At 43.1% G+C, this 24,290-nt stretch overlaps 3 protein-coding genes across 4 annotated transcripts; 2 read left to right on the top strand and 1 right to left on the bottom strand.

Moving 5' to 3' along the window:
- The first annotated feature begins 621 nt into the window (after window positions 1–621).
- Window positions 622–11,532, top strand: ctsf (cathepsin F). 2 transcript variants are annotated; one of them, XM_084469731.1, is made up of 14 exons: window positions 622–1,005; window positions 1,445–1,555; window positions 2,241–2,322; window positions 3,222–3,286; window positions 7,335–7,413; window positions 7,692–7,805; window positions 7,939–8,087; window positions 8,265–8,361; window positions 8,474–8,554; window positions 9,996–10,115; window positions 10,232–10,296; window positions 10,879–10,969; window positions 11,191–11,249; window positions 11,352–11,532. In XM_084469731.1, exons 1-14 carry the CDS (start codon window positions 766–768, stop codon window positions 11,424–11,426), a joined length of 1,428 nt encoding a protein of 475 aa, XP_084325857.1. In that variant the 5' UTR covers window positions 622–765; the 3' UTR covers window positions 11,427–11,532. The 2 variants fall into 2 exon arrangements, with proteins under 2 accessions (XP_084325857.1, XP_084325856.1); XM_084469730.1 differs by having other exon boundaries at window positions 3,219–3,286.
- A 1,265-nt stretch (window positions 11,533–12,797) lies between these two features.
- Window positions 12,798–18,517, top strand: eif1ad (eukaryotic translation initiation factor 1A domain containing). The gene is made up of 5 exons (XM_084469737.1): window positions 12,798–12,955; window positions 13,343–13,461; window positions 13,751–13,859; window positions 15,872–15,980; window positions 17,507–18,517. Exons 2-5 carry the CDS (start codon window positions 13,375–13,377, stop codon window positions 17,751–17,753), a joined length of 552 nt encoding a protein of 183 aa, XP_084325863.1. The 5' UTR covers window positions 12,798–12,955; window positions 13,343–13,374; the 3' UTR covers window positions 17,754–18,517.
- A 299-nt stretch (window positions 18,518–18,816) lies between these two features.
- On the bottom strand, window positions 18,817–20,148 carry LOC311345239 (N-acetyllactosaminide beta-1,3-N-acetylglucosaminyltransferase 2; the record flags this gene model as incomplete). Its single annotated transcript, XM_084469612.1, has 1 exon — window positions 18,817–20,148. One exon carries the CDS (start codon window positions 20,146–20,148, stop codon window positions 18,817–18,819), a length of 1,332 nt encoding a protein of 443 aa, XP_084325738.1.
- Between the last annotated feature and the right edge of the window lie 4,142 nt (window positions 20,149–24,290).

Below are 24,290 nucleotides of genomic sequence, written 5' to 3'. Positions count from 1 at the left end.
CCGGTTGGGCTGCGGCGACCTTTCACAGTAAAAGCTCCCCTCGACAATCAGAACAGGAGGACGTCGTTGCCCTCTTGTGGCTGAGTTTAGCATCAGGAATAACAGGTCTGGTTGGAACTGTCCAATTTGTGTATGGAAGGGGTATTCATCACCATCACCATGGACCCGTGTTCATACTAATATATTTAGCCGGTTGATCAAATCACACGTTTTAAAGAAACCCTGTTGAAAAGAGGATTTTAAATACCTAAAAACAGTGTTCTAGTGCCATGCTATGGCTCAAACAGTTCAGCAGGTGGCGCTGCTGTTCTCCTGATGAAACGTCAACGTCCCAGACGGACAACAAAACATCAAGTCAACAGTCTCGAACGAATATGAATCTAGAATGGATATGAATGTAGAGTGTTACAACTGGAAGTCTAGATGCATTTATACACTTTTGTAATTATGGCAATTTGTGTGATAATATCTATGTGCTTTGTAATGATATTGTGGTAAGTTGCATATTCTAATAATAAAGATGCGCGAGTTGGAAACACGTGACGTGTCTGCAGCACTGTGGGGAGGTCCCCGCCCACATCGAGTTGACTCCTCCCACCAGCACCCCTAGATCATCGGATCGGCTGTTTGGCAACACTGCTTTGTGTAAACAACCAGGCTATCTCTGAATCCGGATCAATTGCAACCAACCGTGAAAAACCGTTGGTTTTTCAGTGAGCGTCAGTCGGATACCGGTCCGTTATTCTTGCCAGACAGAGGGACAACATGGAGGCCAAATACTGCCTAATCCTGGGTCTGGTCCTGGTTGCGGTGGCTGGCCTGGTGCAGAGCCTGGGCGAGGACCTGGACAGGCCTCTGTTCGGACCGCCCGGGTCCCCGGTGAAGCTGCTGGACTCGGACCCAGGACTGAAGAAGGCCGTGCTGTTCGCCGAGGAGCGCTACAACCTCGGCACCAATGCGATACACCTCCGCAGAGTCAGCAGAATCATATCTGCGTCCAAACAGGTAGCGTGGATATTGTGTGCTGTATAGCCACTACAGTCGTTGGTTATGCATCGCTTTTATGTCGCTATCGTTATGAAATGTGTGCATCCATTCCGTATTTAACGTTTTTCCATAGCCTGCCATTGTGTTGTTTTATGAGCAAGTGTTTCATGAACGCTAGTGACCTATGACATCCTCTGTGTTTACTGTAGTAAATCTCGTAAACAGTGTTTTTTATCCGGCGAAAACATCGTTGAGAAAGAAAAAACATGTTACGATAAATAATATTGGGGCCACATAGTTTTGAAACACACATTTTAAATTATTTAACTAAATATGTGTTACATAACAGAAATGTCCTCATACTTTGTTCTCGTGTGTGTGTGTGTGTGTGTGTGTGTGTGTGTGTGTGTGTGTGTGTGTGTGTGTGTGTGTGTGTGTGTGTGTGTGTGCACTGCAGCTGGTCAAGGGTATTCGCTACACCATCACCGCAGAGCTGAGCAACACGCAGTGTAAGAAGTCTTCCATGCTCAGGACCTGTGACTTCTATCCAGAGTCCCACAAACTGAAGGTACTGTACGTGTGTTTGTGTTTATGAGGGTGTTATGTAAGAGTCTTGTTAAGGTCCCCCGGCCAAGGCACCGCTCTATTGCCTTGTGACTCGGGATTGACCCAAATACAAACAAGCTGACATCCAGACTAATACAAGCAGGCACACACACACACACACACACACACACACACACACACACACACAAGCAGACGTGCACACCAATACACTTCTACTTATTTCCCCTTTCTTCGATGTGCTACTGCTACGATGGTCATTTTGGTTTTGCTCATGTGGTAAAACATGTAACAGGGTCACAAGTTGTTGCCTTGAAAAAGGGGAAATTAGTTTGTGGTCTGAGGAAAAAAAACTGAGAGTGTTATTCTTAGTGTTTGAGGTTCCTCAATACAAGTTCATTATTTGTAATGAACTTATCTCCCACTTCTTGGCTCATTGGTTATAACATGGCATGATTATTATTTGTTATTGTGTTATTATCATTGATACTGATTATATATTTCCCCCTTTTAAAGTAAAAGTGTTGTGATGCAGCACAAAACTCTGAAATTACCATGTTCTCATCTTGTTCTTATTCGTGTGTGTGTGTGTGTGTGTGTGTGTGTGTGTGTGTGTGTGTGTGTGTGTGTGTGTGTGTGTGTGTGTGTGTGTGTGTGTGTGTGTGTGTGTGCACGTGTGTGTGTATCAGACGGAGGTGTGTCTGTTCGAGGTGTGGGACATCCCGTGGCAGGGCAGCTCCACACTGCTCCGACAGAAGTGCCATCCCGCAGGTCAGTGGACAAGCCTCTCCCTCTTCCCTCTGGCTCAGCGACCACGGTGCTTCTAGACCTTTCTAAGAGCAGAAGTCCCCCAGCAAACACACAGAACTGCAGCAGCAGCATTGTCACAGCATGGTCACAGCCATTGTCTGTCCGCTGAATCTCCGATAAACGCTTGCATTCAGCACTAATATAGCGTACACTTCAAAATGTGGTCCAAAAGATCACATTCAGAGAAGACCAAGAGCACATTGTGTTGCTTTGGTCTGCAGAATCCATTCCTGATCTGTGTTGAAAGAGAGGCAGAGGAAGTAAACAAGCCCCTTATGTGAGTGTGCAGTCAATACTGTGAGCAGGAGAATATACAATGATGCCAGGAATAATTGTCTTTTGATATTTCAGGTAATGTTTTTAATAACCAGTGTGTTGCATTCATAAGGAACATGACATGTAGGCCACAATGACAATCTTAGTGAATTGTTGCTGAAGTTAACGGAGAACAATGGAGCACTGTGAATAATAGAGTTATTTATAATGTAATAAGTTATAATGATCCCTAGTGATCTGTCACTAGCAGTCTACCCGTTTAGTAGCTTAAACAAAGCTGTAAATTCCGATGCAATCTTTGGGTTTCCCTTCCCTGAAACTCACTCAAAGTAATGGGGTAAAACATGGGAGTTAGCTGCGAGGTAATGCACATTTTGAATTCATAGGCAATCTACTAAAAAAGAGAAGAGAAATATTCGAAAATCCTACAATGTTCTTTTCAAAGTAATTCTAGACAAAGTCTGCCTTTTCTAAATAGTATTTAATTCAGAAAGAAATTTGGAACAGTAGAACTGTATAGCTGCAAAGAAATTTTAACTTGCTTTGCAGTGTGATAACACAATGGCCGCTTTCCCTAACAGCAGAGTCCAGCACTAAAGAGACCAACAGTGTGGATGAGCTGGTTCCTCCTACCAGCCAGGCTCTGCAGGTGAGACAGTCACCCCAATGCTTGACAGCCATCAGGCTGTATCTTAAGCTTATTAGGGACCGAGCCAAACTTGGCAAGGACCCTATTGAAACCCTCGTGATTATTATTATTATTATTATTATTATTTTCCACGACTTCGACTGCATTTTTCCCCCCCTGCACATATTCTAAAACTCAAAATTTTTTGGTGCAATTGTGGGGACTGGTGAAAAATTTGATATTCTAGCCCTCAAATTCACATTCGCCCCTAGGTGGCGCTATAGCAACTGTTCAAAAGTGCAAACTTTGCACAAGCATATCTCGCCACCGGTTTGACCTACACTCATGAAACTTTGCACACACATGCATATCCTCATGATGAACAAAAAAGTCTCTTGAACTGAACACTTCCGGTAGCCATATTTTCCGCCATTTTGAATTTAGTTAAAAACAGTAAATTCCCCAAGGCTCCCAGGTTTTTCGACTTTGACAAAATTCCTTTGGCACATATCATCTATGGCCCATTATCTTCAATCTGACTTAAGGATTAGTCTGTACAATAAAGTTTAGAGCACCAATGAGTTCTAAAAGGGGTGTGGTTGAAACCTCGAAAATAGTTAATTGCTCATATCAACGTCAAGTTGGACGCCTATGATGTTGGCCCCAATACAAAAGTTGTTCAGAATCAAATTCTGAACAAGATAAAGTCAACATATTTTCAAATGGGGCGTGGCATCGAAATGGGCGTGGCCTGACACTAAAATCGCCACAGTTCATAGACGCAATGTTTGATTTGAGCGGGACCAACTCAATGGCCATTAGGTACCAAAGTTCTAACTGCTCACCAAAAATTAAGTCGATTTAAAATACAACATGGCCGCCAGAGGCTCAAAATCACTGTGCGGAGACCGTAATAGTTATGAATATGAAATTCACAGGACACGTGTAAACTGGTGCCGATAGCTCACATACCAAAATTCGTGTTTCTATTTTTTGTAGCGCCCCCTACAGGAACTTTAAATAGCAGCCCCTGCGCCACGTTTCACCAATATGTATGAAACTCAGTATTCACGTACAATGTGCCCATACCTACAGAAAAGCCTCTTGGACCCATGCCCCAAACCCCACAGGAAGTCGGCTATTTGCATTTCTAATTTTCACTTTTGGCGGCCATTTTGAATTTTTTTCACTTTTTTGCCTTGTATTTCAATGAACTCCTCCTAGGGAATTTATCGGATCTGCTTCAAAATTGGTCAGTACAGTCATGAAGTGGTGCTGAACCAAAATCCTGCTATTTGTGACTGTACGTTGAAGGGCGTGTCCGTGGCGTGCCGTCAAAGTTGGCCATTTTGAATGGAATTCTTTCACTTTTTCGCCTTGTATTTCAACTAACTCCTCCTAGGGAATTTATCGGATCATTGATGTAGGGTTAATAATGTTAGTTAAAGTTGTTACAACATGTAATTCAGTTAAATGTGGTCTTACATGTTAATGTCAAAACAATCAGTAGGACACCACAGGGCACCTCTGCTTCTACAGATTACATAAATTTGCGAATTTTTTTTAAAACTGCGCTTTTTTAAAACTGAGCGCAGTGATAAACGGGACCTCGTGCCGGCTTGCGGCTGTGTCACGTGCGGTCCTAACATGTGCACATCTTGCCAGCACACATGTTACGACGGCACGTGACGCGGCCGCAAGCCGGCGCGATTTTTTTTTAAAACTGCGCGCAGTGATGAACGGGACCTCGTAGTGGCGGCTGCAAGCCGGCGCGAGGTCCCATTCATCACTGCGCGCAGTTTTAATTAGGGACCGAGCCAAACTTGGCAAGGACCCTATTGAAACCCTCGTGTTTATTATTAGGGACCGAGCCAAACTTGGCAAGGACCCTATTGAAACCCTCATGTTTATTCTTCTTCTTATTTTACCTCATCTTCGACTGCATTTTTCCCCCCCTGCACATATTCGAAAACTCATTTTTATTTGGCACATTTTGTGGGACTGGTGAAAAATTTGATATTCTAGCCCTCAAATTCACATTCGCCCCTAGGTGGCGCTATACCAACTATGCCAAAATTTCAACGTTTGCACAAGCATAACTCGTCACCGGTTGGACCTAAACTCATGAAACTTTGCACACATATGCAAATCCTCATAATGAAGAACTTTGCAGATACTAACTTAGCACTTCCGGTAGCCAGATTTCCCGCCATTTTGAATTTAGTTAAAAACAGTAAATTCCCCAAGGATCCCAGGTTTTTCGACTTTGACAAAAATCCTTTGGCACATATCATCTATGGCCCATTATCTTTAATCTGACATAAGGATTAGTCTGTAGGATAAATTTCAAAGTACCCATGAGCCATTGAGTTCAAAAAGGGGTGTGTTTTTCACCCCAAAAATAGTATATTGCACATATCTACATTAATTGGACTCCTATGGTGTTGGACCTCTCTACTAAAGTTGTTCATAATCAAATTCTGAACAAGAATAAGTCAACAATTTTTCAAATGGGGCGTGGCATCGAAGTGGGCGTGGCCCGTTACTAAAATAGCCACAGTTCATAGACGCAATGTTTGATTTGAGCGGGACCAACTCAATGGCCGTTAGGTACCAAAGTTCTAACTGCTCACCAAGAATTAAGTCGATTTAAAAAACAACATGGCCGCCAGAGGAGGGTCGATCACTCTGCGGACACCGTAATAGTTATGAATATGAAATTCACAGGACACGTGTAAACTGATGCCGATAGCTCACATACCAAAATTCGTGTTTCTATTTTTTGTAGCGCCCCCTACAGGAACTTTAAAATGCAGCCCCTACGTCACATTTCACCAATATGTATGAAACTCAGTATTCACGTACAATGTGCCCATACCTACAGAAAAGCCTCTTGGACCCATGCCCCAAACTCCACAGGAAGTCGGCTATTTGCATTTCTAATTTTCACTTTTGGCGGCCATTTTGAATTTTTTTCACTTTTTTGCCTTGTATTTGAATGAACTCCTCCTAGGGAATTTATCGGATTTGCTTCAAAATTGGTCAGTACAGTCATGAAGTGGTGCTAAACCAAAATCGTGCTATTTGTGACTGTACGTTGAAGGGCGTGTCCGTGGCATGCCGTCAAAGTTGGCCAATTTTGAATTCCGTCGCGTTGTATTTGAACTAACTCCTCCTAGGGAATTTATCGGATCTGCTTCAAATTTGGTCAGTACAGTCATGAAGTGGTGCTGAACCAAAATCGTGCTATTTGGGACTGTACGTTGAAGGGCGTGTCCGTGGCGTGATGTCAAAGTTGGCCATTTTGAATGGAATTTCACTTTTTCGCATTGTATTTGAACGAACTCCTCCTAGGGAATTTATCGCATCTGCTTCACAATTGGTCAGTACAGTCATGAAGTGGTGCTGAACCAAAATCGTGCTATTTGTGACTGTACGTTGAAGGGCGTGTCCGTGGCGTGCCGTCAAAGTTGGCCATTTTTAATGGAATACTTTCACTTTTTCGCCTTGTATTTCAACTAACTCCTCCTAGGGAATTTATCGGATCATTGATGTAGGGTTAATAATGTTAGTTAAAGTTGTTACAACATGTAATTCAGTTAAATGTGGTCTTACATGTTAATGTCAAAACAATCAGTAGGACACCACAGGGCACCTCTGCTTCTATAGATTACATAAATTTGCGAATTTTTTTTAAAACTGCGCTTTTTTAAAACTGCGCGCAGTGATGAACGGGACCTCGTGCCGGCTTGCGGCTGCGTCACGTGCGGTCCTAACATGTGCACATCTTGCCAGCACACATGTTACGACGGCACGTGACGCGGCCGCAAGCCGGCGCGATTTTTTTTTAAAACTGCGCGCAGTGATGAACGGGACCTCGTAGTGGCGGCTGCAAGCCGGCGCGAGGTCCCGTTCATCACTGCGCGCAGTTTTAATTTGTTTTTGTATTGGTCTAATGGACACCTTAAGTTCAGATGTGAACTGCAGTGTGACATATCTAAAAACGCAAATGTGATGATAAGAGTTGTTTTCTCTTTGTGTGTGTGTGTCGGTTCACTTGTCCACATAGGAGCAGGAGAGCGTGAAGCTTCTGGGCATGTTCAAAGAGTTCATGGTGAAATACAACAAGGACTACAGAACCCAGGAGGGTGAGTGACACAGATGAACACTCTGAGACTAAAGCACAAGGTTCCAGAACTCACAGCAGAGCTCTGTGGAAATCCAACAAAACAATATTTTTATTACACATGTATAATTTCCCATACATTTCGATTTTGCAAATAGGTAAATATGCAAATGTACACAACACCGTAGCCTTTCAAGTTCTAACTGTTCGTGCTCCTCATCACATTAAAGACACGTTCAATTCCCTTTATAAGGGTTATCCTGATCCAGCCTTGTCTTGACCTACCGTTGCCCCCCTCAGAGGCTGACCGCCGGCTGCAGATCTTCCATCAGAACCTGCAGACTGCGGAGAAGCTCCAGTCTCTGGATCAGGGCTCCGCTGAATACGGCGTGACCAAATTCAGCGACCTCACAGGCGAGTGTGTGTATGCAGCTCACGTTGAGCTATCTGTGTTTGACCAGTCAACCACTTCTTATTTTAACATGTAATATGCATGATAGCGGTTTTGCTTTCTTATCTCCACACTCCCTCTGCTCTCCTTCACCAGAGGAGGAGTTTAGCTCCATTTACCTTAACCCTCTGCTCAGCCAGTGGAATCTCCATCGACCAATGAAACCAGCGGCTCCGGCCCGGGGCCCCGCCCCCGATAGCTGGGACTGGAGGGATCATGGAGCTGTCACCTCTGTAAAAAATCAGGTAAAACATTAAAGATAAAAAATAAGCAAGTACATTTACTTATTTACATAGCATGGTACTCATGATTTGGCTTGGGCTTGAACACCCTATTGAGCCATGTCTTTCCTCTATCCCTTTCGGTGTGTGTGTGTCTGTGCGTGTGTGTGTGTGTGTGTGTGTGTACGTGTGTGTGCACAGGGCATGTGTGGCTCTTGCTGGGCCTTCTCCGTCACAGGAAACATCGAAGGCCAGTGGTTCCTGAAGAATGGAACATTGCTGTCCCTTTCTGAACAAGGTAACATTAATGCAAACACACGTGTTTTGCATGGGTGCCTATGCAAGCCAAGGGACTGTGTCAACATGTCACTATAACAGATGAGTCATCATGATTGATTTGTCCCTTACAGAGCTGGTTGACTGTGATAAGCTGGACAACGCGTGCAGAGGCGGGCTTCCGTCAAATGCTTATGAATCCATCGAAACACTGGGTAGGGAGAAGTGACCCACCCCTTCCCTTTGGTATTTTTGTAGTGTTTTGTAAGGCTTACCATGCATTATGTCCATATTGATTCATGCAAATCAAAAGTGTTAAATCATGAATACATAGTAATAGCGTGTTTCTTACTACGTGTCCGGTATGGCAAGCCGAATTGTTATTTATCAACTAAGTTTGACTATCCGGAATTACCATTGTAGATATCAACAACTTCTTTCTGACTAGTCGTAATTACATTTTGAATAGTTGGAATTTTCATTCAAGATATCTGTAATGTAATTGTGACTAGTCGAAACGACAGATAAAGATATCTGTAATTCAGTTTTGACTAGGCGAAACTGAATTACAGATATCTGCAATGACATCACAGAAAACAACATTCAACTCGTCACACATCTTAAATGACAATTGCAGATATCTGTAATTCAGTTTTGACTAGGCAGAATGAAAGTTAAAGATATCTCAAACGTCATTTGAGTGCGAATTATTGGGCATGACGTTTTAGATATCCAGAAATACATAATTTCCCCTTGCCGCCATAATCAAAGAAGTGGTTTCATTTCCTTATTTCTATGAATGGAATAAGAAAGGAGCAGTCATGGCATTGGCTGTAATCGAAAAAACCACCAGAAAATGCCATGAAATTGAACGAGCCCTCACACAGGGGATTTGTGGAGAGAGAGAACGTTGTTCTATTGAAAGCTGTGAAAGAAATCTTTCCGCTCCCGCCTAAAGTGGGAGGCGGTCCTATAATTTGTCATTACAGATATCTGAAACGTAATTTCATCTAGTCAAAACTCTAATTTAAGATATCTGTAATTAAATTTTGACTAGGCGGAATGAAAGTTACAGATATATACAATTTTAGATATCTCTAATCAAAATTCATTTCAAGATATCTATAACTTGATAATAGATATCTACAATTAAATTATGACTTTCCCTAACTCCAGTTAGAGATATCTACAACGTAATTTCGCCTAGTCAAAACTTAATTTAAGATATCTGAAAAGGGACATATAGATATCTTGAATTGAGGTGAATTAAAGATATATTGAACTTGAATTATGACTAGTCAGAATCAAATTGTAGATATCTCAAACTGGAATTACATATCTACAATTCAGTTGCAGATATCCGTAATTCACATAGTGGATATCCGCAATTGAATTGTAGATATCTGTAATGAGAAACCCCATAGACATGAATGGCAAAAAATACGTCATTTCTCCTAGGAGGAATGTCTTTGTGGATATCTGAAATGACAATTGTGGATAGGAGGAATGTAGTTGCGGATATTCAAAATGTTCTTTTTGACTGAATTGCAGATATCTGCAACACATATCCAGTCTAGCAAATTTATGTCAAATTGGCTTGCCATAGTCCGGAGACCAATGAACCTGACGACGGCTGTTTTCATTCCTGTGGTCAAGGTGGCCTGGAGACAGAGAGCGACTACTCCTACACGGGACACAAGGCCAGCTGTGACTTCACCAGCAAGAAGGTGGTGGCCTACATCAACAGCTCCCTGGAACTGTCCAAAGACGAGAAGGGTAGGGGCTCAGGAAGACCACCATGAGAGGCTAATACCAGTGATAGCAGGAATAATGGAGCCTTTATTTTGACAGCTGTATTCTTGGTTTTATTTATTTGTTTTCATTCCCACCAGAAATTGCCGCCTGGCTTGCTGAGAACGGACCCGTCTCTGTAGCACTGAATGCGTTCGCCATGCAGGTAGGCTAAAGACCGTGACCCTGTGGGACAATTCCCTCTCTGAGAGGAAGGTTTAAAGGTGTAGTAGATAGTCGTAAAGCGGGAGAGAGTGCCGTAAAGAGCAAGCAGAGAAGATTTTTTAAAACTAAACAACCAAGAAGGTGTCCCCTCCCTCTCTGCTTCCGCTCCGTCTGTGTTTGTTTGCCACCGAGAAATGTTGCATTTCACGCTCCTGTGATTGACAGGCAGGATTGGCTGGTAAAAAGATTACCTAATGTGTCAGAAATGAGCCAGGGGCTGTCTCGATTCTAGACTGGCTCAGGCAGAGGCTCAAGACAAGCATTCTCTAAACAGAGATTCTCGCAGCATATTTCACTCGCCGATAGCTTCCGGACGGATACGCACTTCTTTACTAATAACACTCTAAGTAACATTCCCATGCAAACATTCATCACAGAGAAATTTGCATGAAGTCATGCTCAAGCCAAAGCCAGATGGGTTATAATTACCAACTCATTTCCAGTCAGTACCTTTAGCTTAACCTTACTTGTTTATAAAACAGTAACAAATAGGCTCATTGAGACCATGTCCAACTCCCCACAGTTCTACAAGAAGGGCATATCTCACCCACTGAGGATCTTCTGCAACCCGTGGATGATCGACCACGCCGTGCTGCTGGTGGGATACGGAGAACGTAAGCTAGGGAACCTTCAATCAAACCTCCATTATATATACACTATATATATATACTATATATTGGCTGGTTTTGTTGCACTGCACTGATTGTTCTATACTGTAATTCGCCAGTACATCATTCACCCTACTACGTTAAATGAAGTACACTTTGGTGGTAATGTGTTATTTCTGTTGAATTTGTTGAATTATGAATCTGTGTGAATATTCTCTTGTTTCCAGGGAAAGGAATTCCTTTCTGGGCGATCAAGAACAGTTGGGGAGAGGACTATGGGGAGAAGGTATAACAAGTTACACAAAACCCTATGTTATGGATTTTTAAATATAGTTTTTGGTTGATGATGTTTTTAATGTTTGCCTCTCTGTTTCTTTTTTTCTTCTAGGGTTACTATAACCTGTACAGAGGGTCTAAACTCTGTGGCATCAACCAGATGGGTTCATCGGCTGTGGTCAACTAAACAATACTCACACACACACACACACACACACACACACACACACACACACACACACACACACACACACACACACACACACACACACACACACACACACACACACACCTGATCCTCTGACTCTGCTCTTACACTACTCACACACACACTCAACCATGTGATTGAGAATGCATGAAAATAGAAGTCAGACGCTAAGACTACTGAAGAGGCTTTCCAAACCAACCTGGCTAGCAGTATTGCACCTCGATGACTTGCACAATGGAATATGAACATAGCTATTCTCTGATAGACGCATCTTTTCTTTATAGACCTCTGAAGAATAAGTCCCGCCTCAGAGGCTCCTGGTTCCCTCGGTCAAATGTCTATGGGAAATAACATGGGGTTTTTGAATGATCGTACATAACAAACTCTGTAGGTGGCGAAGAAGTAAAAGCTGCGTCACGTTTTGAACTACACACATTTTCCATCTAGTTTCAACTAGCTTTTTGGATTGTCTGTGTCGTTAAAATAGCATTTATAATCGTTTACTACTTTAACGGCACCGACAATCCAAAAAGCCAGTCGAAACGAGATGGAAAATGTGTGTAGTTCAAAACGTGACACAGCTTTTACTTCTTCGCCACCTACAGAGTTTGTTATGTACGATCATTCAAAAACCCCATGTTATTTCCCATAGACATTTGACCGAGGGAACCGGAGACTCGGAGGCGGGACTTATTCTTCAGAGGTCTATTGGCTCTAAAGTTGTATTCATAATTTTAGTGGGATTTATAAAAATGTTGTTTTTAGTTAGTTGCTGTTTTAATTCACCATGCTAAGAATCGAATTGTGTTTGATTATTGATTAACTCATTCCTCATTGCAGCTGCTGTGAAATAACTCGCTTGTCTGTAGGTTTCCTCTATGGTTCAGGTACATAGTGCTCTAACCCAAGACGTTGATCCTGGTTCCGTTTGCCCCGGCGTTCTGCCTAGTGTTATCGTTTACATACAACAGGGATTGCTGAAGCTTTTATTTTATTTTATTGTGAAATATATAATAAATGTGAATTATGAAGATTGAATAAAAATTTAAACTTTTCCTTATCTTTTTTTTGTTCTACTGCTTCCATTAAATCATTGTGAAATATATAATAAATGTGAATTATGAAGATTGAATAAAAATAAAAAATGTATCACGAGGTTAGAGTCAGAATGATGTTAATCGTTAAAATAAATACGAATTCTTATTCTAATTTAATATAAACCAATATAGTTGTAATGTATACCCAATATCCTATTTATAAATAATCGGTTATCAAATGTCCGTTCATGCGGAACGCGTAAACTTTTATTTTGAAGTGCGAGTGTGTTGTCCAGCCGGAAGTGTTATCGGAACTTGCCCATGAGGTTAACGTCTACCGACTGATAAAGCGTAGTTATACCTTCATGTTACCGAAGTGTCGTGGCACTAAGTTAACTAATTCCGGTGTTAAAGTGATCGGAGGTGTCCTCTGCTACACACAGACACGTTGATCCGCTGCATCTGTTCAAGGTAACCAGTTTAAACAAGCATGAGTGATGCTAGGCTATGAGCTGAGCTAGGTGGCTAGGCTCACTTGGACGCTTGACTCACTGTTATTCATCATACTGTGCACATCTATAGAATAGTATATATATGGTTAGTGGCTATAATGTTAAATTCATAATACTGTGCACATCCATAGAATAGTATAGATATGGTTAGTTGCTCTAATGTTTAATTCATCATACTGAGCATATACAAATAATAGTATATACATGGTTAGGGGCTCTAATGTTAAGTTAAATGTTACTTCTCTTCAGGACATTTATGTTTATCATATAGAAATGCCATTATGGTTTAACCTAATGTGTGGTCTGTACTGCTATGAAACTGGTCAAACACATCTCCGTCTCACAGCTGGAGAAGACGACTGCAGCCCCGCATCCACAATGTCTCAAGCCACCAAACGCAAGCACGTCGTCCAGGAGGTCCTGGGAGACTTCATCAATCCCACGGGAGACCAGCAGATCGTAAAGGTGAACCCGCATTTACCTGTTTTAAACATCTCGCATGGTTGCATTTAAAACGATGACTTCTATAGGCAGTCAAAATATAAACTGATCTATAACTGTGCTGTGGTCAGGCAGAAATACTAACGAATTTATAACTGTTCTATGGTCAGTCAACAAACATACTAAGGTGTAACTGTTAGAGAAAAGTTACTTTCTATAGTCATTCAAGTGCAAACAAATGTATCCAAATATAACTTCAATAGTCAAACTGTATGCAACATCTGGACTGATCAGTGTTTCCTATTGCTTGTAGGTTATTGGTAGCCGTGGTAACAATCTCCACGAGGCAGTCACCTCCAAGGGGGAGACATTTCTCGTCAGCATGCCCAACAAGTTCCGCAAAAACCTCTGGATCAAAAGAGGTGAGTGGAGTTCCAATGCTCCTCTTCTCCTGATCTGCAGAACATTGAGTATCTTATGTTGGACCCATATGGAGAATGATGCAATATGTGTCAAAAGAGATGTTATAGAGATGGACTAATGAATCACCCAATGGTTATACTGGTGGTCAGGAGTTAGTTCGATACACACATTCTACTGAGACGAAAGAAAGCCTATCGTCTCCGTTATTATCTCATGTAGTGTCCAGGTGTTTTATGGATGTGGTGTATTTGTACAACTGAGCTCCCAAAATAAATATAACCATGATGCCAAAACAATGAAAAGCAAGATTGGAAAGCCGTAGCACTTGTATGAAGTTAATCAGTATTATTAATCTATTGGTTCATCATTATCTATTGGTTCAATTTGACTGTTAGTGTGACTTGTGATCCATTATCGGCCTATATACGCCCTGTGATCGTGATCAGCCGATCAACTTAAGATTTGCTGATTTGAGGGGGCCGATCACGTGACTCAACTAGTGTGCACAAGACAGTGTGATTAGGGACAGTAACGGTATCCTTCTTTAACATAAATCATCTTGACACACAATCAAGGTAGGCTTTTCTTAACCATAGAAAAAGATTTTTGTTGATCTCAGCAATAGGATGCAATAACAGTCTGCATCTCCCTGGGCTTCATTCTCCTGTTTTTCTTTTAATGGACGTTTGTGCCAGAAGTGGCAGACCTAGACTTGTGAAACGAACTGGCTGCGCCGCTGCTTTGGTGGAAGTAACCTTAGGCTGTCGCCCACTTGTTTGCCTACTTAAAACCACAACACACAAGCCCTGCAGCCCTTAAAGTGATGGGTTACCAAACGTGGTTGTATATCTGTATAACAGGCTTGCACCGCATTACTGGAAACAAAGAGCAGGCTACAAATATAAGCATCTACCATGTTGACTACACTGAATGTTGCTGAAGGTCATCATTTGTTATGCAAAGCTTGGTAGGATAACAACAGCCTCTTCTTCACAATATACTTAATTTTCTCTGCATGCAAATATTGACCCATGCAGAGCGTATCACAGGTGACCTTTATTTAGATGATGGATTAAACCGGTGTTGGGCGTTATCCATACAGTCTATGGTATTATCCAGTATAGCTCCTTTTCTTGGCGTGAGTGTGTTGGCCCGACTCATACTAATAAACAGTCATCCCCCTGATTCCCTCTCTTCTCTTCTAAGTGATGTTTAATTTATTCCTCTACGTCTAAACTTAACTAAAACCGTGTGACCACACGCTTAATTAGGCCAGAGATAAACTGTAGTGCTGGGTTTACATGCCGTCACGTCTTTTCTTAAAACTCATATATATTTCACGCGTTAGAAAGATTGGTGATCTTGATCGGTGTAGACCTAGTGACTTCAATTGCTCACAAGATGGAGCCCTTTGATATGGCTGCTGGAAAAGTAGGAAGACATTAGGGGTGTAACAAAAACCGATTTTGAATCGGAAAATCCATTTTGATTTAAAAGATGCGAATCTTCTGAATCGAATCGTTCCATTTTAAAAATTTATCGTTCCTGAATCGTATCGTACCCCATGTATCGAGATACGCATCAAATCGTCTTTTATTGGAGAGATGCACACCCCTAACAAATACACTTCTTCTCTAGTCTTTGATAAATCTTTTTGAAGGAAATGCCACATTTACAAGTTAATTCATTTTGTGAAATGATTGTCTACTTTCAACAAGAAATCCATTGCATCATACCCTCTCGAATTGAGCAGTGCGACATCGAATCAAAATCCTTCTGAATCGAACTGAATCGAATCGTTCCATTTTAAAAATGTATCGTTCCTCAATCGTATCGTACCCCATGTATCGAGATAAGCATCGAATCGTCTTTTATTGGAGAGATGCACACCCCTAGAAGACATCCTTTAATTATCTTGTAGGGCAAGTGTAACCGGTTTCCAGACTTTATATTTGGCAGACCGATATATCTAGCTGCCATTAAGTGTTGATGTTGGCTTGTCTTCCGCCAGGTGACTACGTGATTGTGGACCCCATCGAGGAGGGAGAGAAGGTGAAAGCAGAGATCTGTGTCATATTGTACAAGGACCACATTCGGCACCTCCAGAGACTGCAGCTCTGGTGAGGAACATCAACCACGCAGGGCGACACAGGAGGGCCTATACAGGAGGGCTTGTGTTGGCACTCAGGGCAGGCCCGGTTCCAGAACAGAATGCCTTGGGGTGCATCTGAGATTATGGGTGCACCAGTACTATAGTAAAACCAGCTACCCAGCTTCAGTTCAGACTTCGCTTTTTACACTAGGCCTTTCTACCAGTAGATAGACAAGCACTTCTGGGTAGTTGTACTGACATGTTGGGACAAAAACATTTACTGTGCTTAAAAGATGGTATCACCTCATGTCTTGTGATGTGGAGAACATTTCAGCTGCAACGTTAGCTTATTGATATCCAAGCTTTGGATATGAGAATTAATTAATAATGGTTAAATTAAATCAAATTTGAAAAGGCTCAAGAGGTTCACATACTTTCAAGCAGCACTGTAGCCTTGTGAGACCAAATAATTTAACAACATAAACATAAAACATAAAACATGCTCTGTATTTCTATAAGTGAACCACTAAATGTCACAAAATAATTTTACATTATCATTCACAAGATAATGCTTGAAATATATCACTTCATGTCTAATACATCTAGATTATATGGAACCTTTTGAATTAAATTACAAAAAAATAGCTTTTCCCTGATATTCTAATATTATGAGATGCACCTTTATGTGAACCACTTAATGTCAATAAGTGCTTATTCTGCTGCCCAAAACTTTTAATGCTGACAGATAAAACCCAATTAGGAATGTTATTTTCACAAAAAGTAATCAGTAATACATAGTGCCTTTCTTAAAGTTCACAAGATTGTAAATAAATACAATCAAAACACAATTGGCAAATATGGGTTCTTATGAACAACACAGTGGCGCCGGCAAAGGCTGCTTGTCCGGGAGTGAGAGCGGCGCCGGCAAAGGCAGCGAGTCGGGCAGGATTGAGCTAGCGTTGCAAGTGCTAGTGTTCACAACGGTTATACTGTCTGATGTATTGGATTCTTTTGCGGTGTTCTTTTTTATTTTCGGATATCCATTGTAAATGCCTAATTGTTGCTGCCGAAGAAGTTTAATGTCACTGACGTGCGCGCCGCCGGACGGGGCGCAGTTCACGCACACCTGTCATAATAATAATAACGTTCTTATCGGTTTAGTGAACAAAATAAATGCAGCAAACAACGGTATTTAATGGAACAATTAGTTTTGTGAGCAAGTGTTTTTTTTTTTTTAATCATATTTATAAAAAAAAATAATAATTCACTCCCTCCTTTTTTCAATTGAGGGTGCAAACAATTTTTTTGGGGGTGCAATGCATGCTTATGCACCCCCGTAGAACCGGGCCTGACTCAGGGGTAACCTGTTAACGAGGTTCTACAATAGTATTCAATAATGTCAATCAATGAATACAATAGTAGAGGCGTAAGGCTATAAAAGCATGAAAACGAATGCAGTCAATTTACCAGTTTAGTCCATTAAAAAAACAACATAACAAACATTGGGATGGAATCTGCCTCTGTTCTAACGGCCTCATCTCCTCTGCACTGCAGGCCAGACGGGTTTGTAGAGCAGCCCGCCTCCATGGAGAAGACGGACAGACTGCCTGGACGGACAGCAGGAGACGGGGAGGAGGAGGAAGGGGACGAGGGGAAGGGCAGCAGCAGTGACTCGGAGGACGACGAGAGCGACCTCTTTGTTAACACGAACCGGCCCGACGCCCACTACAGCGAGAGCGAGGAGGATGAGGAGGAGAGCGGGGAGGACAGCGAGGAGGAGCGGACGGTCGTGGGCTCCTAGGGGCCGCTAGAGGGACGAAGAGGAGCCGACAGTCGCGGGCCGCTAGAGGGACGAGGGGGAGCTGACGAACACGGGCTCCTAGGGGCCGCTAAAGGGACCCTCGTTAATGAGTTGGACACATCTTTAACAAGGGATTTTATGCTGAGGTGACGGGATCGGAGAAGACGACTGGATGGGGTCGCATCCCTCGCTCTCTTTCCAGTCCTCGACTCCTCGGCTGATTGTGCACTTTTTTCTTTTTTTTGGAACATTAAGGAACAAGGACAAATCTCCAGTTGGGCCTTTAGGAACTCATTCAACAAACCTGCCTGTTTCTAATTGGAATGCGTGCTATGATCTTGCTGAACAGATAACAGGTCTGAGTTGAGTTTCGAACCCCACGTTTGGAAATTCCAATGTCCATGCAAAACATTCCTCCTCTCCTTGGCTCTTTGAATTCATGGTACCTCTTATGTTATGCAGAAGAAGATAATGATCCTTTTGTTTAAGGTGTGCTTTGCTCTAGCTTTTACATACCAAGGAAACTCCTTGGTATGTATCATGGAGGTGAATTTGACTGAAGATGTCCAACCCAGTAATAGATTGTTGCTGTTACAAATGGTTCATAGCAGCTTTATTTGGTTTTTATTTCCCCACTGGGGTTTACTCGAGCTTTAGACCCATTTAATTTCATGTTAGAAAAAAATAAATACATATGTTTGTGTGCTACAATGTACATGATTTATATGAAAAGTGTTTATGTGGTTCTAATAAACACTTTATTTAATTACAGAAACTCTGGTCTCTGATTATTTAATTATTTTATGATTTCCAATTCTTATTTCCTGCTTTCTGCAAAAATCCTTTGTTAATGTGTTTCTGGTGTTAGAAAAACCACAATATCCAGCTGGTCTCAGGGTCAAGAAATTCTGAAACATTTCAACATGTACAAACTTTACAATATGTGTGCCATAAAAGTAAACAAAACAATAACTTATAACAGGTGCACTACAATTCAGGCTGACAACTTTGTGGGTGAACGGAATATCTTTGACAATTTTTAAATCCAGGCTAATTCTTCTGCTTATCCCCCCCTGAGCGTCACGTTCCAGCACAGAGGCTGTCTCTCCTTGAGCCGCGCCCAGAGCTGCGCCACCCGGTCGGGCATCCTCTTGTGGACCATGATGGTCTTGTGGTAGGCGCACGGGTCCATCTCGTCGTCACCGCGGAAGTCGAAGGTGAGGAATGCGGGATGATAGGATGGGTAGGCGTTCAGCTTCTGCAGGCACATGCCGACGTACACGTCGTCGATGGGATACAGGTGCACCCTTTTCGACACCAGGTACAAGAGTTTGGTCAGAAAGCCCGAGTACACCACCCCTCCGCCGCCGGCGTAGGGCGGGTACGAGCCGGCGTAGAAGGCTTCGGGCACAAAGTATTTAGACTTAACGTTTCTTTCGGGCTGCGCCGCCCCGATCACGTCCCCCACCATGAAGCTCCTCATGACCGTCCCCGGATCCCCCAGCTGCTGCCGGAGATAGTCCACCAGGGCGGGCGTGTTGACGAACACGTCGTCGTCCCCCTTGAAGACGAACTGCGTCCGCCGGCACCCGCGCGAGAACCACCGCCAGAAGAGCACGTCCTTTAGCGTTAGGTTGAAGAAGGAGTCGTGGAAGTCCCACTGGAGGATGTCCCCGTACTGCCGGCTCTCTAAGGTCAACAGATCGGGCCACTCCGTGCTGTTGTCCCGGCTGCGGTCGGTCCCCAGCAGAAACACCCTGCGGACGTAGCCCCCGCCTGCCCCCCTCTGGCCGCCCACCCAGCCCGCCTGCCCCCACGTGCTCCGGATGGTCTGCCGGTTCTTGAAGTTCTGCACCGTGGTCTTGATGGCCAGGAGGAGCAGCGTGCTGTCGTGGTCGTCCACGGAGCCCACATCGCACGCATCCCGCGGCTCCGTCACAACGGGGTAGTCTCTCTTGTGCATGTGCCTCGCAAACTCCTGGATGTCACCGGCGAGCCGGCCGAGCTGTGGCACCAGGTCCCGGGCCCGGGGGGGACCCCCTGCCGGCCGGGGGTCGCGACTTGTTTTGATTCCTCTGTCCGGATGCCGGCTGTGCTTGTAGGGCCGCAGGATGGGGTTGATGGAGCGGTCGGTGGACAACTGGAGGAGGTTCCAGACCCCGAGGCTCAGGTGCGGGTCCCAGAACCGTTCGGGTGACGGGGCAGAGCCCTCGTTTCGATGGGTTCCCTGGGCAATAAAATGGATGGTATCGGAAATTGATGTTGCTGTCCCTGATGTGCGGGGCGTGGTCAGGCACACCACCAGGGTGATGTATACGAACAGCAGGGCCAGGAGAATGCATGGGGTGCAGACGCAGATGAGCAGGTTCCTCCAGTGGTAGAAACACACTGCCATTCCGCTGCAAGGGGAGAATTAAACAGCAGGCGGTGGATGGTTGGCTAATGACACGATGGCGAAACAATTGTGGCCCTTGTGCCCCTTACGGAAGTCCTCACTTAGGGGTAACGATGTAAAATGAAAACAACATTGGATCAGTTGTGTAGGGAAATCAAATATCATAATATAATAATGAATGAATGGGAAAGGAGGAGGTAGAGCGGGTGTACTTTTTTTTTTAGTTTAGTTGAAATCTGGGAACATATGAAAAGTTATTTCGGATAATTATAAATAATAATAAATATTAGAATTCCGTGGAGGATGGTTAGATGAGATGAATTGATTAGTTTAGTGATCATTTAATATCTTTATCTATCATCTAGCATCATGATCGAACATACATTCTGTTCCAGGTCCATCTACTGAACTCAAACTCCTCAATGCGACCCCTACCTCTCTGAAGCGATCCGTTTCTTAACCCCTCAAAGCCACTTGTCTCTCTTGACAAGCCACAGACCAATTGGCTGTGCTATAAGAAATGCTCCTAAACATAGAAAAGTAAAATTGAACAAAGCTCCTTCGGTAATTCCGTATCCAGGTTGGAGCCGGGCTGTGTTCCAATGCGAGTGGAGTTTCGGTGTCTACGGCTCGACGCAGACAGAGGAATTGGCTTCTGGGACAAGCAAACATGGTAAAGTAGGCTACCTTGTGTGACAGGAACGTGATTAGACCACACCCCTCTTTGGCGAACACGGAGAGAAACTCAAAGGTGATCACCTGGCTGATGAGTAAGAGAGACCATTAGCTCTCCAAGAATGTGAGTGGTGAAATAATCCTTGTGTTTGCGATCTAGTTTGATTCCAACAGATGTCACCTGTCGCTCATGTGGGGAACTGTCACGAGGTAGTTTTTAAGTCATTAATTATAGGCAGTGTGCGAATTATACCACGGTCTCCGGGGGAGCGGGGTATAATAAGTAGCCTGCACACCGTCCTATGCCTGAATTAATTAGGCCTACTAACACTGTATAACTGCTGGTTGTTGCATTAATAGCCTACTACAACAGAGCAGACATAGGCCTATTATGAAGAGAAAATTTGTTGCACACGGGTGAGGCCATTTATCTATAGGCATATGTAGGATAAGATAAGGTAAGATATTTACATAAAACGCCCCGATGGATCACGTTAATTTCATTTCAACAGATTTCCCAAGCATTTATGGGCTACGCAAACTTCAATCCACATGATAAAAAATAATCCACGGACCACCAAAGTAACGTTTGACTGCTTAATTAAATCAACTTAAAATTACTCAACTCAATAACTTACATCACATGGGCTGTAGGCCTACACAGAGCCGAACACACGCGTTAAGAGCAGCCAGCCCATAGCGGCAGCCTAACCATGAACAATATGCCATTATTATTAACATAACCGCTATAACATAGCTAACACAACCCTCTCACTGCCTGGAGAGACACATACACTACAGGCGCACAGGTGACTGGATAGTGGGGCTGCAGGCAGTGCCCCCACGCTTCGAGCGGCTCTAGCGCGGTAATGACAAGCATTAGGCTACGTGCCCAAAATAGCATTTATTTGGCTATGATATCAATATTTTAGAGCTCCCCCAAAATTTCACAAACCATGTTTCCAGGGGAGCTCATCTCACCACTAGTGGAGCTATAGCTCCCCCTGCTCCCCCTTAATTCGCACACTGATTATAGGCCTAGTGATAGTCAAGCTGTTGAGTAGTCCAACTTCAATATGGACTCCTCCCTCTCGATCGCTCTGTGGAATCACCGGTGATTCAATTTAAACTGGATTAAAAGACGGAACCAGAATAGGTTATCTCATCCAGACACTGGTGTCCTGGGAGAATGTGGTGGTGCAAACACAGAATAAGGTGGGGCTGGACGAGGGGTATGCAGAATAGGGTAACAGGCCGTTCGCACAGTACAATTAATGAATGAATGAATTTAATTAACTAACCCAATGACAGACCTCTAAAACATTGTTGTCAGAGGTAGGCTTACATACATTATTCATATAATTAATATATATTCATATAAGTATTAATATCTAATGTTCAATAAATAATCCACTAACCCATTATCCCAAAATATATAAAAACAATTTGACAGCTTTCATGTCCTACCACTTTCCCAGTACCTTCAAATGGGAACACAAAAAAGGTCTCCAATGTACAACCGTGTTCTGTGTGCTTGCATTAGTCTGCAAATATTGACCACTAAAACAGTGACGCTCATGCAGCAAACGGGATGAAAGGACGGCTTTGTATGTTTTTCATTCTCATTTCTCATTGTCACATTGTCACATGTGTACTGAATTAGAAATATTTTAGGGCATCACTGACATGTGTGTTTAGTAGGTCGGACCAGGGCTCACGTTTCCACAATAAGCTACTGCAAACAGAGGCTGTCATGTGGAGGATAAGGTGTTCGCTGATAACTTCTGAAGTCTAGACCTTCAAAAACAAATTCAGAACCTTTTGGATAATTTTTTTAAGCGATTTGAATTAAAACTAGAATATTGAACTGACAAATCTGAAAGGTCAAATGTGCTGCCCTTCACTGCTGAAAAATCTGAAAGGTCAAATGTATTGCAGTGCACAGTGCACCTAGAAATTACCTGAAAAAGCAAAGAAAAAGCTTTGCTTTTCTTGAAATATTTGAACTTTGTCACGACATTTGCGTGATGACAGCCAACCAGCGTTCACTCCCTGTGTGACGTAACGTAACAGCCAATCAGCGTTCAACCGGCTGTGTGCTCCTCCGGATGATATTATGAACCCATAAACGACGGGCATTCCGACGTCTGGTGGTTATCTCGGCCATGCTTGAGAATGGCATGAAGCACTGTTGGTGGGCAAAAGATGTGGCACGACAAAATTCGCCTGACATAACTGCAGCGACGGATTATGATTTCTTGCACAACAAAACTTGGGCGACTGCACGACCAGGCGAAAAATGTGTCTTTTGGTGTGAACGCACAGTAATGCTAATTTTCCCAGCCTAACGTTATTAAAAGTAGTCCAATTGGGCGGGAAACTGCCCAATCTGGCAACGGTGCCTGGACGTGACGAGACGACCGAAAATGGGACCTGTGGCCGTTTCTGAAATGGCATACTACATACTGCTCGTATACTGATCGTGACGTAAAAGTAGTAAGTAGTATGCAGTACGCGAAAAATGTTTTTTTGCAGTATGCGACAGTTACCCGGATGATGTACTAATCGGTCAAAAAATTCTAGTATACATCCAGAGCTCACTACGTCGGATACTGTATCCCACAATGCAACGCGGCACCGCTGAACATTTAAAATAATGGCGGACAATGCGAGCGGCGAATACAAATACAAATACATAAATGTATAATTAGTTGTAATTAGTTGTTTATTTTGATGTGATAAGCTTTCGTATGTTTTTGTAATCGTGTGTTTTTCATTGTTAACAGAGCAAATGGCTCAACCGTTTATATTTATAACCGAATTTTTTGGTCATGTGACTGTGTAGTACACTGCATGATACTTGTCATACTTGCATACTATACTGCATACTAGGGTGGGGAGTAGTATGTAGTGCACAGTATATACTGTGTCAGTATGCAGCCTATGTAGTATAGCATTTCAGAAACAGCCTAAGTTCGAAATCGTTCCCTATCACAGATATAGTGCACTATATAGGGTGCTCGCCATTTTGTAGTGCTGTTCGAATTCTCAGCGGTTAATTTCGTTCACTATATCACTATTCACAATGGCCATTTCTCAATTCGCGTTCTCGTGTGTTCTCGTGTACTTGCGTTCTCGATAAACGTCATCAGTGGTAGCCCAAGCACTGTTCCAATTCCAAGTACGCGAGTACTGTCGTAAAACCCGGAAGTGTTCTCGATGCGTTCTCGATGAGGCCGTTCTACCGAGGATGCATCGGAGGTGACTCGTGTGGACTTGGGACCGTTAAATATCCCAGAATGCATCATCGAGTCCGCTGCTGTTCCAATTGCAGGTGCGTACTCGCGTTCTCGGAAGTCCGTACTTGAAAGTCCGGACTTGCCAAGTACGTACTTCCAAGTCCGCGAGAACGTAGTCCGCGTACTTGGTATTGAGAAACGGCCTATAAAATACCCCAAATTTGAGTG

Source organism: Micromesistius poutassou (genome assembly GCF_964030765.1).
Source record: "Micromesistius poutassou genome assembly, chromosome: 6".
In the NCBI taxonomy this organism is placed as follows: Eukaryota; Metazoa; Chordata; class Actinopteri; order Gadiformes; family Gadidae; genus Micromesistius; species Micromesistius poutassou.
Note: the sequence above shows the minus strand (reverse complement) of the source record. Positions and strands in the feature narration are given on the sequence as shown.

Coding starts and splice junctions, on each gene's coding strand:
- ctsf (XM_084469730.1), top strand. CDS start 766: ATGGAGGCCAAATACTGCCTAATCCTGGGTCTGGTCCTGGTTGCGGTG. Junction 7,414..7,691: donor GGACTACAGAACCCAGGAGG/GTGAGTGACACA, acceptor TGCCCCCCTCAG/AGGCTGACCGCCGGCTGCAG. Junction 10,970..11,190: donor GCTGGTGGGATACGGAGAAC/GTAAGCTAGGGA, acceptor TCTTGTTTCCAG/GGAAAGGAATTCCTTTCTGG.
- eif1ad (XM_084469737.1), top strand. CDS start 13,375: ATGTCTCAAGCCACCAAACGCAAGCACGTCGTCCAGGAGGTCCTGGGA. Junction 13,462..13,750: donor GAGACCAGCAGATCGTAAAG/GTGAACCCGCAT, acceptor TATTGCTTGTAG/GTTATTGGTAGCCGTGGTAA. Junction 15,981..17,506: donor CTCCAGAGACTGCAGCTCTG/GTGAGGAACATC, acceptor TCTGCACTGCAG/GCCAGACGGGTTTGTAGAGC.